Raw genomic sequence first — 13097 nt, forward strand, 5'->3', positions numbered from 1 at the left:
TACCAGCCCATCTAGGGTCCATTTCCACAAGCCCAGTGGCCCAAAGGCAGCTCAGGGGATGTGAACTGGGCTTTTTGGGAATTGTGGAATGCAAATCTGTTCAGAGGAACAGAAACCCCTTTTGGGGTCCTGCCAAGACTGTCCTACGGCTGCCTCAGCTCTGGTGTCTGGTCAATGGGGGCAGCCCTCTGAAACATCTTTTGGACCAAAAGCAAGTAAAGGAAAGGACTGAGATTATTTGGGAAGAACAAATATGGGAAGAATACACTATAACAAGGGCCAGTTGTACATAAACCTTTGGCTGGTCAGTACCTCTGTGTACCTTCCCCTTCTCAGTACCTTCCCCTTTCCTAGGCGAGGGCCTCTGTACTGGGGTGCAAGTCAGCAGCTGGAGAGAGACCACTGGTCCCAGTGACTCATGGGCCTGAGTGCCACCAGCTGCTGTGACTACAGGCAAGTGAATGAATATGAGCCACAGGAATGTCAGGCCAGAGGAGCCAACCAGGAGGCTACCTGGGAGCAAGGGAGGGGATGTCTAAGGGTGACCCTCAGGAGCTGATCACTGGAGACATGGGTGAGTCTCACAGCTGATGGAGATGGGTATAGGGGTGTAGGCGGAACTGTGGGTGTCTCTAGGCAGAAAGCACATGGGGAAGAGCAAGGATCCTGATCCAATCAAGACAGAGAGATCCCCAGTGTGAGACACTGGGAGGTCTGGAGTGTGTGTGCGCTATGTGTAAACACAGAAGGAGGTCTGTACACCTCCCCCCTGGGACTGCAGGCCTCAGGGCCAATCTATCCCAGTGGAAGTAACCAGAGGCACGGGATCTGAAGGCCAGGTATGGACATGAGTATTTCCACTAGTGATCCTTCATCCTGACGAGCCAAGAGGGAAAAGGATGAAGCTGCTGGTGTGGTCTGTGGGAGCACTGCACATGCCCACTTGTGCTATCTGTGTTACTGGATGTACGTACATACACGGTCTGTCTGTGTTTCTGTGTGTCTACAAGCAATATCTTCTGAACCTTGCTACTCCTTCCAGCTGAAGGGCTGGGGATGTGCCAGCCCCTTAGGTTCCAGGCTCAGCCCTGCCCCAACATTTTGTCCAGGAACATCCTCAGCACTGCCACACTCCTCAGAGCTCTACAGCAGGAGCTCTACATACATATGGAGCAAACAGAGAAGTCAGCACAGGTATTCTCCACTGGGAGGTACCAAAAGGAAGAAGTCAGAAAGTCAATACTTTGAAATAGCATCAATATTCTGTAAAATTTTCAGCCATAGATGTTAAATTTTTTATTCCAATCAAAAGTTACTGCCTGGATTCATCCCCTTTGTCTTTAAGCCCTGAGCCAAGGGACCTGACTTACAGAGAAGCAGCTTCCCTTCCTTACAGAATACAGACAAGAACTGGCTTCCAGCAGTGCTGCTTTCCACAGAGAAGCAACCTAAAGCAATCATTTTCCTCACTCAAATAAATGACTACATTCTACCTACATTTTGTGACTGTAACACACATCACTGGAAAATGAACCACTGTGCTGCTTCCTCAAGCATGCAAAATGTCCGTCCTGGGTTCATCCCAACCATGTGGAATTGCTGCAGTTTGGTGTCTGATGGGTGGGAGCAGTAGGAGCAATAAAGGCAATTGCGAAGCCCCCCTGAACTCACCTAACTCCCAGCCTGCAGCATGACAGTTCTCCAGCTGCCATCTATCCTGCCCATGACAAAACTAATATAATCTAAATCTATAATAGTATTTCTGGTGCCAGTGCAGAAAAACAACCAATGATTCAAATTTCACCGTATCACTTGGTTGACAGGCTAGAGACAGCTCTGGGGTCTACCTGGCTCTACCCTGCTCAGGCAGGGCCACCCAGGACCAGGAGCTCAGGACCACATCTTGGAATATCTCCAAGGATAGAGACTGCACAATCTCCCTGAGAAACCTGGGCCAGGATTTGGTCACCCTCACAGGGAAAAAAGTGTTTCTAATGTGCAGAGGGACCCTCCAGCATTCCAGTTTGTGCTCCTGGTGTCTGGTCCTGGCACTAGGCACCACTGGGAAGAGCCAGGCTCTGTGCTTTTTGCAACCTGCCTTTATATGTTTCTATACATTGATGAGAATGCCCTGAGCCTGATCAGCTCTGGGATGGACAGCACACACCAGTGCTGGGGCTGTCCTCCCCAAGGACAGGACTTTGCATTTTCCTAGTTGAATGTCAGGATAGGCTTCTACTGGCCCATTTCTGCAACCTCCAAGTCCCTCTGGAGGGATCTGTGACTGCCTGGTTTGTCAGCTGCTCCTCCCAGTTTGGTATCACCTGTCACTTCCTGAGGATGTCCTCTGCAATTTGTACATTGCAAATGCCCACCCAGCATTCAGCTCCCTATACAATTGCCATTGCTGCCTTTTCACAGACTGTGAGCACAACTTAAAGGTACAGTATCCCTCCAACTGTTTTCAAAGAACAGAGGACCAGAAAAAAGCTCCAAATGTGCAGATAAAGCACCTTGCAGAAAAGTCTTAATATTAACTGATTCTTACCTGTCTTGTTCAGGATCAGGGTTCATGGAGCACACCCAGGTGTCAGGGTAGTTCTTCTCCACTGAGCTCAGCTGGAACGGGAGAGTCCGCCACTTCAGACAGACATCTGTCAGACAGACACTTTGCAAGTCAGAAATACACAGCCTGATACACATCATTTTTTCCCATAGCCCATTTAATGCCCAAGTACCACACCAAAGTGTATCCAACAACAGTAAGACTAGTGGCTAAAAAAGTGAGACAGTCACAGAATATACTGAGTCAATTATTTATTTGTGCTCGCAAAACACTTGAATGAAACCCTCAAAGACAACCCTACCTAACAAGAATACAATGAAGCCAGACACCAACCAATACCAGAGAACCTCACACTCCTGCTGCAACTATGACATATACAAACTGAATTGAACAGCCAGTCCAGACATCACAGCTCTGCCCAGCAGTCAGGCTGTCTCTCAATGATACCAAAGTAACACAAATCACAGACATATCCACTTAAAAAAAAAATCTACTAAATTTTTGATGAACCAGGAACACAAATTTGTCTTCCAGAGTATTGCTAGCCTACCAGGAAACCAACAGCTTCACAAAATCAAGTTCTGCCAAGAAAATCCAAATGTCCTTAAATCAGGCTCTGGAAGGATATCAACAAGGGAAGACAAGAAGAAGGAGAAAAAAGTCCCTCCCCCTTCAAAAGAACCATGAAAAGACTGAGACAACCATCAAGGCAGAAGAGCCTAACAAATAATTCCACAAGAATGGCCTCACATTCCTTCCTACAACCACATCCTCAAGTCCCGGGGAGAAAATAAGGGAGTTTGGTGTCCCTCTACCAGGTGACAAAGTGATGGTGTGGAGCTTCCCATTACTCTAACAAGGGCTTAGCCAGAGCTGTTTAGAGGTGCACAGAAGAGAACTTGCATTAAACTCCAAGGGAACTGTAAAAGGTTCCCTCTGTGCTGACACAGTGCAGGCCAGGGCATCAGGGTACAAATTACTTGGCCACTTCCCATTGCCTGTGAGGATGTTTCAGATCTTATTCTGGTGCTGGGATGGGTGCCTTTGGTGAGTTCCAGTTCATATGACATTTCTAAGCCTGCTCTCAACACTGCTACTGGCCATACCTACCCTGCTCTGTCAGAAGATCAGCTGTGAAGATCAGTTAGTGAACTAGCGAACTGTGCAGGAAAGGAGCTTTATGCCTGGCTGTCACAGAATGCCACTCAGTGCAGACAAAGGCAAACTGCAGAGGAGACAGGTCCTAGGAAGGGATGATAGTCCATCCCAAATCTCCTATGCATTTAACTGTCCCCATCTGCAGCCAGGAGTGTTCCCCCCTTCCCCAGAGAGAAGCAGCTGGATCAGACGCACCGCACTGAATTGTGGTGGGGATCTCCATGGCTCTCCTGCGCTTGTAACGCAGTTCACTAGACGGAGGCTGGTTCCAGTTTGCTGATAAATAACCAAATTCATCCCAGAACTTGATGATACCTCTCTGGGCTGGAAAACAAACCATATTCTGCTCAATATGGAGCCATTATCACAAAATCACCATCTGCACTTTTGGCTGACCTTCAGCCACCCAAATTTCTCCTTCCAGACTCTGGTAATTGTGAAGCTTCACTACCTATTGCAACATCCTTCCAATACTGAGCCAAATGCTCTCCCATGGCCTTCAGCAAGTGTCGATACTCCTTGGCATCAGCAAAGTCTTGTTTATTATGGGTTGGCTCCAGAACCAAATAGGGCACATCCACCACGCCTACCACTCCTCCACATGCCCTGGAAGAGGGACACAGAGTGACACAGAAGGACACAGATTAAACCGACAGGCTGGCAACATGAACTGTCACGCAAAATGTAAGATGGGCTCAAATATTTGTACCTGCTGTCAAGACCTATTTTGCCTGTCTCTGGAATGAGGCACTAGTACTACCAGCACTCATTAGCACCAAATGCCAAGCTCCTCATACTGCTGCAGGGATGTTTAAAATTTGTGTCAAGAATTCTCTATCAAGAAACCAGGAAAATATGAGGCAGTACTAAATATAATTTATTTGTCAGAATGCAAACTGAAGGCTGACAAAATGAGCAGGCCTCAGGCTCATGAAGAATGATTAATGCAAAACATGGTTATTGCACAGCCTAAGTCAGATATAGAAAAATGTGCCAAGCTTAAGCAAAGATTGCAGAAAAATCTGCAGGACTCACATGCCACCCTCCAGCTGTGGGCCCACCTTCTCATACATCTTGATCAGCCGACTGCAGTTATAAATGAACATGCCGTCCAGCTCGCGCTGCTCAATGTTCACCCCAAAGATAAAATTCAGCTCCTTGGGCTCCTTCAGTGCCCTGTAGAGGACAAAACAGAGCCTCTAGGGATGCTGGAAATAAAACATACTATCTGCTGGTGTTAGAGAGAGGGTATGGAAGGCCAACACCCTTGAGCATTAAACTGCTACTTCTGAAAAATACAAAGCATTTGCTGAAAGAGCATTACAACTGAATATGAACAAAATACAAAAACTTTGCAATACAAATACTAATTTAGGCTGGACAGAGAATTTTTCGTTTGAATGTTTTCTCCTTCAAAACAGATTCTGGTTTTTACTTCAGATGTTTTTATTCAGTGAATTAATTTTATGAGAGTGCTGTTGCATCCAGACTGGTCCTTTCTCATGCTATTTTGGTTTGTATTTTCCAGCTGTATATCCCTTTCTAGATAAAGCATGGAAATTCAGATTTCAATACAAAACTACAGTCTTGATATTCTGATTCTAGAAAGTTCTCCTAATTCCAAATTTCACAAGGCTGCTCCTTAAGTTCAAAATCTGGAGGATACAACATACAGCCCAAGCAGAGCTCTTTTTTCTGGAATGTCAGGATATCAATTTGCATGATTTCTCCCTTATCTATGCAGCAGATGACTCCAAGAAAAGTTGGCCTCAAATATGTTTGTGAGCCCACAAGGATTTCCCAATCTGAATCTTTGGTTACCAGGAATTCTATCTCCATTAAGGCCAAAAGCCTTGAGATTTTGATCTCTTTGTGCTATAAATCAAACAAAATCCCTGTGTCTCACAAACAAGTCCTGCTCTTCAACATACTAAATTAATCAGGTTCCACAACTTCCCTGATACCCACGCTGAGGATTTTTCATAAGTAGGATACTCAGCCTCAGTATGAAGGCATCCTCAAATGTGAGGTCTAAACCAGTAACTACTGCAAGGCATAGCCTATACCATGGTCCTGCCCATCCCTCTCAATTTTGACCTGCTTTATATTCCCCACCAGCCCCCAATCAAGTCCTTTGCAGTTATGTACCTTATCTTAATGAGGAATTTGACTTCTGCTTAAATGGTTAGCTGAAGATAGTGGAATTCCTTAAAATGTTCAGTTGACTGTCTACTAATATCAAATATTAGGAAGACTTGAACCACGCATGCGTGAACCCTACACAATGATCACCTGCAGATATGAGATCTGAGTCTGTCTTCATGGCGAAACTTTTCAAAATAAATACCAAAAATAAATAAAATTCATATTCATTTTTTGTTTAAGGCCATCATCCCTCACACAGATGCAATGGTACCCTGTGACACAGCTTCATTTAAGACTGGTGACTGTAGTACATTACTAGGAAGACACCTGAAATAGCAGCTTTCAGTAATTTCAAATCTAAACCTTTGCCAAGAGGGGTTTTGAACACTGCCAACTGCTGGGCTGGAATGTGACCTGTTGGTCTCAGCTCACTGTCGTAGAAAACCACGATTCAAGAGCATGAGCAAGTGCAGCAAAACACCCATCTCAGGGATCAATTTTCTTTTTCTAACTTCTGGAAAAAAATGTAGAGCCTTATACTTCAAGAAATAGCATGTACTCACCTATAAAACAAAAAGGACATTTCATTTTTATCAGAGAGGACAGGAAGTAAAATTATCATCCAAACCATGGAAAATGAAGTGGTGGGTCAAAAGCCAGGGATTTAATTACTAGAAATTTAGTACCTGTCCTACTGTCTGGATTCAGAGCCAACCTGATCTTACACAGCCTTTGGAAACCTGAAAGCACTTCTTTCATTGATGCACCCAGCATCAGGGAAACAGCAGAAAACTGTCCTAGGACATCCTCTGTAACTCAAGAATTTTCCAAAAGACAACAGGGATTGCTTAGTATAGAAGCTAATGTGCCTATTATACACATCTTTCAGGATTTTTTTTTGGTTTTCTGAATGAAGTACAATGCTGTAGAAAAGCATAATCCTCTGATCTGCTTCTGATCACCAGCGACGAATGCAGGGACACAGGGAAAGCCATGTACCTGCCCAGAGTGGCTTTTTGCCGGTCAGCTTAGCAACAGGAAGAAGTATTTTGCCCATGGGCAGGAAGGGCAGAAGACTATTCACAAATTTTTCATTGCACACTAATGTCACCAAACCCAAGAATTAAAGAACAAAGGTGTAGATGGAAAAGTATGTGGAAGCTGAAGGAAACAGGCTCTCTCACAAGCTTCTGTATCATTCAGATCCTAGCTCTAGCACTTTTAAATTAAAGCTGTATTTATTTCTTTCTTTTCAGCACTTAAGATGCACTAGATCTACCTCTGGCAACAAGTCTGCGATAGTTCTGACCCAGGCAGCCATGTAAATGGGCATGCATACACATAGGGAATGGAGACGTTCTGTATCCAAACCCCCAACTTCCTCAAACTCAGCATGTGTTTTAAGAGCATTTGTTTCTGGTTTTCACTTCATTTGAGAAATGCAAAACAAACGTATATGAAGAGTGAAATATTCCTGTGAGTACATCAAAAACCAAAGTTAAGTGCCACCAGAGCTAAGCTAGAGGAATGCCTTGGGATTTCACAGCACCGACTACACCAAAACTCAGCTTTTTTTAGAAAGCATGCCTAAAATTCCTAAAGCTGTTTCATTGTAACTTGTGAACATTTGTTCATCAGCCTGAATCTCATCTGCAAGTGAAAAAGCAAGAGTGAAAAAAACTGATGTGAAAACCAGTTAAATATTTACAGCCAACAACCCAATCCAGAGACCCACCATGTCTTTCAGCAGGTGAGAGGGGAATGCCAGAGGTAACCAGAATAGTGCCCCAGCTCAGTGTAACAGCCCAGGCATATAAGATGCCCATGGATATTTAAGCTTTGAGCTGAACCGAAAATACATGCAAAACAGGAGAGCTGTATGAGCACCTGGAGCAAACAGCCTAGGTACTCCAGAGTTTCGAAGCCCCTGCACTCACCGCTGCTTTGCATCCTTAATCCTTTTCTTGACGTCAGCCTCCCGCCGTAGGGTGATGGCCGAGTTCTGGACCTGACGCAATGTCACCTGCAAACAGGCATTGCATGCTCAAGCTGGGAAATTCATAAAATTCACTCCATTTATGATGTTCTGCTCTTTCAGGAAGAGCTGAGAAATGTTTTAAGTGTAAATAAGTCACAACTGGTAGACAGTGACAACCAGTGTGACTCCAGAAGTAGGGCAAACTTGTGCTAGGTTGTTTGGAGGAAAATGTCTACATGTAAAAAGAGGATTAAGGAAATTGAAAACAGTGGCAATGGAGCACAAGGACACATACAGGGCACTTGGATACTATTGTTTCCATGACATACCAATAGGAAGCTCAATGATTTTAAACTGGTGTTGCTTGCTGACCTTCTGGTGCCCCTGCCAGCCCTCCTCCCAACTCCTGGCGCCAGGGCTCAGCCTTGCCCCTCAAAGCCACAGTCCCACTGGAAGGAAGCAAAGAGGCCCTCTCCAAAAGCCCCTGCTCAAATGCCAAAGAGACAGCTGCACAGGCAGCAGGGAACAGCCAAAAAGCCCATAGCTCTAGTTCTGTTCCCCGGGCCACTTCCACAGAGGCTGTCAGCAAACAGCACCTGGAGTCAGGAGGTCACCTTCTCACACAGGATATATTGAGTGTGTAGGCAGGGGAATGCCAACACACTTCTCACTTGGGCTGCACATCATGTGAAGATGGTGAAACACATCCAGTGGTGATGAAGCCATGGAGATGCCTAAATGTTGCTGGAAGTTCGCTGCTGACTGGAGCCACCACCTGCTTAACCAGCACACGGCATGCTGCCATGGGGTGCTGCCCAGTCAGCATCACTCCACCACCAGTGCTCCGAACACCCCTTGGTGCTCAAAACACAACATGCTGCTAAAAGCACAAGGCTCACCCTAGACTCCCGCGTGAGATCCCCTCCAAGGCGTAACTCGAGTGCACGGGCTTTGCTCTCCGCCTCGCGAGCCTTCTCTTCCGCTGAAACATACAGGGACAAGGATGCTGTCAGCCATTTGGTACAGACAGACACCATCAGGCATTCACCCAAAGAGAGCAATTCCAGAGAGCCTTTGCTGCACTGATGTGTACAAGGGTACAAAGGAAACACAAAAATGTACAAAAATCAAACCTTACATGAGAGGGTCCCACTGACATGGCATCTTAAACATGCTCAGAGGTCCCAGTCAACACTGGCACAACAGTAGGGATAAACTGTGCAAAAGCACATTTGAAGGAAGGATCTGTGAGGAAGACAACAAGGAACTGGAAAGTCTCTAAGAATGCCTGTGGCCCTGCCTGCTCTGCTTGGTAATGTGATTCAGAGAAAGGTTCTCACAAAACCAAGACTAAGTTCAGGCTTGAAAAGGAGTTCCAAAGAAGTAATTTTCTTGCAAAGATTAAGGGAAAGGACTACTCTCAGAAATGCTTTTATCTCTAATAATTGCTAAATTTTGCCTGGAAAAACGACAAATCCGTGCTACACGTTACATAGGACCCAGCATTTGGAAAACCTACCCTGCACGTGATCCTTGCATGCAAGAAACTTACCATGTAAAAGGAACTCCCCTTTTTGCCTCTCTCCTAGACAAACAGGAATGCTGATGATAGGCACATATCACCCTGGTATTACTTAAGATTCATTCAATAAACCTAATTTTCTGCAAGGAGAATGGACTGAGAGCAGTCCTGAGTAAGAAGGAATTAGGGGTGCCGGTGGATGAGAGCTGGACCTGTCCCAGCTGTTTGCTCTGGCCCCCAGAAACTTTCCATGCCCTGGGCTGATCCCACAGCATGTGCAGCAGGGGAGGAGGAGATCCTGCCCCTGTGCCCTGTCCAGGTGAGACCCCACTTGCAGAGCTGCCTCTAGCCCTGGGGCCCAGCACAGGAAGAACCTGGAGCTGCTGGAGAGCATCTAGAGGAGGCCATGGAGATGCTCCAAGGGTTGCAGCACCTCTGCTCTGGAGCCAGGCTGGGAGAGCTGGGAGTGTTCAGCCTGGAGAAGGCTTCAGGGAGACTTTAGACAAAAATGAGCTTTAAGATCCCCTCCTGTGATTCTGTAATTTGGCAATACAAAGGGTGCATGCTGAGGGATGGCATAGCTCACGCCAAGGCAAACAATACCTGCACCCCCTCTCTGCTACTCATACATCTTCCCTATCCAGCTATTTTTGGTTATCCTGTTTTGATTCCACAAGCTCATAAGCTATTTCCAGAGACTCAGCAATCTCTCAATCTGACTGATTCCAACACATTCCTTGTAGGCAGGTATCTCTGGCATTCTGGAACTGCTGTTTGCTCAGCTGAGACCCACCATTTGTCACAATGTACTCCTGGGTTTAAAAGAGCAAACTGCAAATCATTCCTGATGATCCCTCTGGAGTACTGGAGACCATGAGAAATTAATAATTTCTACCAGCAGGAGAACAAAAAAGCTTGGTGCTACAGATAAAATCTATTTTCCTACAAGTAAAGATTTAGGCCCCAGAGGATAATACCCTGAGCATGTTTTAGTCCTGGAGGCTCCATGTGTGCTCCAATCTTCAAGTAACAGTCTGAGGTCAGCTGGGAGTTTTCACCACAGTGTCCTACGCCCTTTGCTCAGCACCCTCTTTCCCCTAGAGGAACCAGGCCCATTCAGTGATCCCTGCACTCCCTGAAGCACTGGGCTGGTTTGGTGATCCCTGCACACCAAAAGCACTGGGCCAGTTCACAGAATCACAGAATCAATTAGGTTGGAAAAGACCTCTGAGATCATGGAGTCCAACCTGTGACCAACACCACCATGTCAACTGGACCACAGCACTAAGTGCCACATTCAGTCCTTCCTTAAACATCTCCAGGGATGGTGACTCCACCACCTTCCTGGGCAGTTCATTCCAATATACAATAATCCCTTCTGTGAAGAAATTAATCCTAATGTCCAACTTAAACCTCTCCTGGTGCACCTTCAGACTATGTCTTCTCATCCTGTGACTACCTGCCTGGGAGCAGAGACCTACCCCCACTTGGCTACAGCCTCCTTTTCAGGTAGTTTTTCCTGAGCGTCCTTCTCTCTAAGCTAAACCACCCCAGCTCTCCTCATAGGACATGCACTCCAGACCCTTCACCAGCTCCATTGCCCTTCTCTGGACTTACTTTAAACACCTCAATGTCCTTCTTGAAATGAGGGGCCCAGAACTGGATACAGTACTTGAGGTATGACCTCACCAGTGCTGAGTACCAGGCAGGGGGGAAGAATCACTTCCCTGGTCCTACTGGCCACACTATTTCTAGCACAGGCCAGGATGTCACTGGCCTTCTTGGCCCCCTGGACACACTGCAGGTTCAGCGATCCCTGCACACCCAAAGGCACCAGGCTGGTTTGGTGATGGAAATGTGTGATATTTTAGGGCCAATGGGACCTGTTCTCAGCACTGGGACAACAATGGACACCATTTTTCAGTGCCCTGAACTCCACTTTTAAGTGTCATGAAAGCCTCACAGACTGCTTCAGGGAAGAAGCTTCTCTAAATCCTACTCTTTGCATCTTCTTGAAAAGCAATGGGAGTGTGTGCTCAAGACATGCCCTGGCTAGAGGACTCAATGTAAAAATGAATTCACCTATGAGGATTGAGGCACACAATAAAATCTGTTTAAGCTTCATCTTACCAAGTCTATCTTGCCAGGCTGTACTTCCTAAAGGAGGAACAGGGAACATGGCAATTCACACCATTTCACTCTGCTGCTTTTCTTTAGGGCAGGGTCACAATCACACTGCCCTCTGTGATGCTGTAGAGGCTGAATGCAGCACCATCCCTTGTATATATGACCTGCAGCCACGTGCAGACATGCCTAAAGCAGCTCTGACACCAGGACAGAGGACACATGCCTCCAAGTGATTTATGTAGTTGATTTATGAAACCTACCAGAAGATACAGGTCACATATAAATCACAACTTCCAAGATTCCTCCTTCACTATAGTATTTTTGCATTAAGGGTTAGGGAGGGATGCTGCTTTTTGTGTTATATTTCTGGACATTTAATGCAGTTCTAATACAGTTTAATGCTGTATTTATATGCTTGTGTGATTTCTATATGCTGAATAACCAATTATGACAAACTGAGTGTTCCCTGAGGATTATAGGACTTAACAGGAAAGGAAGATTAGATGGGCAAAAGGTATGCCAGGAAGGATTAAAACCAAACAAACCAGGGCTCCCTTGTAGACCCAGACCCCAGACTCTTTACATTAAGTGACAGAATAAAAATCTACTTTTTTAGCTGCCTTAACAGGAAAGATGCAGAATGAAAACATAGCCAAAAGCTCATAATATCTTAAAGGTGAGAGAACTGTAGGATGGCAGGGCTCAGCCAGGCTTCTGCTGGAGTGGGGGAAAACTGCTGGGACTCCAAGGGTTATCCTGTACATCTGCTACTCAGATGATGAAATGGTCTCTGGAAACAATGTACATTCCTTCCATTGCATGAACTAAGTCTGTGTCATCTGTAGTTGCTGCAATAATTCAGTTCCTGAGCAATTTCAGTGATCCCAGACGCAGCCAACCCCAGGTCACACCTTTCAAGGGTTTAGTCCTCCCCTTAGCAACAGATGAATGCATACCCTGACGACTCACCTATCCTTGCCAAGTGCTCTGCTTTCTTCACCTCTTGCTCTGCACGGGTCTTGAAACGGTTTGAAGTGTATTTGTACATCCTGTGATGATCAAAATTTAGTAATCAGCAAACTCAGCAGTAAGGTCAAATCAAAATTTCATCACTGCGTGAGAGAAGGTCCCCACATGCTACTCTACTCCTCCCAATAGATTCAATAAATGGAGGAGATTTACATATCATGAACCGGACATTTTTGGATGAAGCTAAGCAAAATCTTTTTAAGTCATAGATATTTTAGTAGTAGCTCCAACCACAATATCCTCTCTTCTTCTGCATTAACCAGTGGGGGTGAAATATATCCATATTCTTGTCATAAATCTCAAGACTTAGAGAAATAATTTCTTCGGAAGTAAAAAGGAGGAGTGAATATATATGGAAAGCTTCTCAAAACGCTTCCACTACAGCTAAATAACCTTTCCTGTGAACAGCTGTCCACAGGTGCAGTCTGACAGGTCCATCTCACACAGGGCTATCTCAAAGTAGAACAACAATTCGGTAAGAACTTCAAGTTTCAGGACACTTCTTTGTGTTTTGTATCTGACTCATAACCTTGTAAATTGTGCTGGAGATGAAGCAGCTTGTTTCACCTTCC

The 13097-nt window shown here is 45.5% G+C and overlaps 1 protein-coding gene across 4 annotated transcripts in view; it reads right to left on the reverse strand.

Annotated features, from left to right (window-relative positions):
- Positions 1-13097, reverse strand: part of MORC2 (MORC family CW-type zinc finger 2) — a 47743-nt gene that overhangs the window by 9350 nt on the left and 25296 nt on the right. For all 4 annotated transcript variants that reach the window (XM_066562234.1, XM_066562233.1, XM_066562235.1 and 1 more), the window contains 7 exons: positions 12466-12545; positions 8747-8829; positions 7807-7892; positions 4760-4900; positions 4176-4330; positions 3920-4048; positions 2549-2654 (listed from right to left, as the gene is read on the reverse strand). In XM_066562234.1, coding sequence (XP_066418331.1) covers positions 2549-2654; positions 3920-4048; positions 4176-4330; positions 4760-4900; positions 7807-7892; positions 8747-8829; positions 12466-12545 — 780 coding nt within the window. The remainder of the gene's footprint in view (positions 1-2548; positions 2655-3919; positions 4049-4175; positions 4331-4759; positions 4901-7806; positions 7893-8746; positions 8830-12465; positions 12546-13097) is intronic.

The sequence above is a fragment of the Molothrus aeneus genome, chromosome 18, assembly GCF_037042795.1.
Source record: "Molothrus aeneus isolate 106 chromosome 18, BPBGC_Maene_1.0, whole genome shotgun sequence".
Classification (NCBI taxonomy): domain Eukaryota; kingdom Metazoa; phylum Chordata; class Aves; order Passeriformes; family Icteridae; genus Molothrus; species Molothrus aeneus.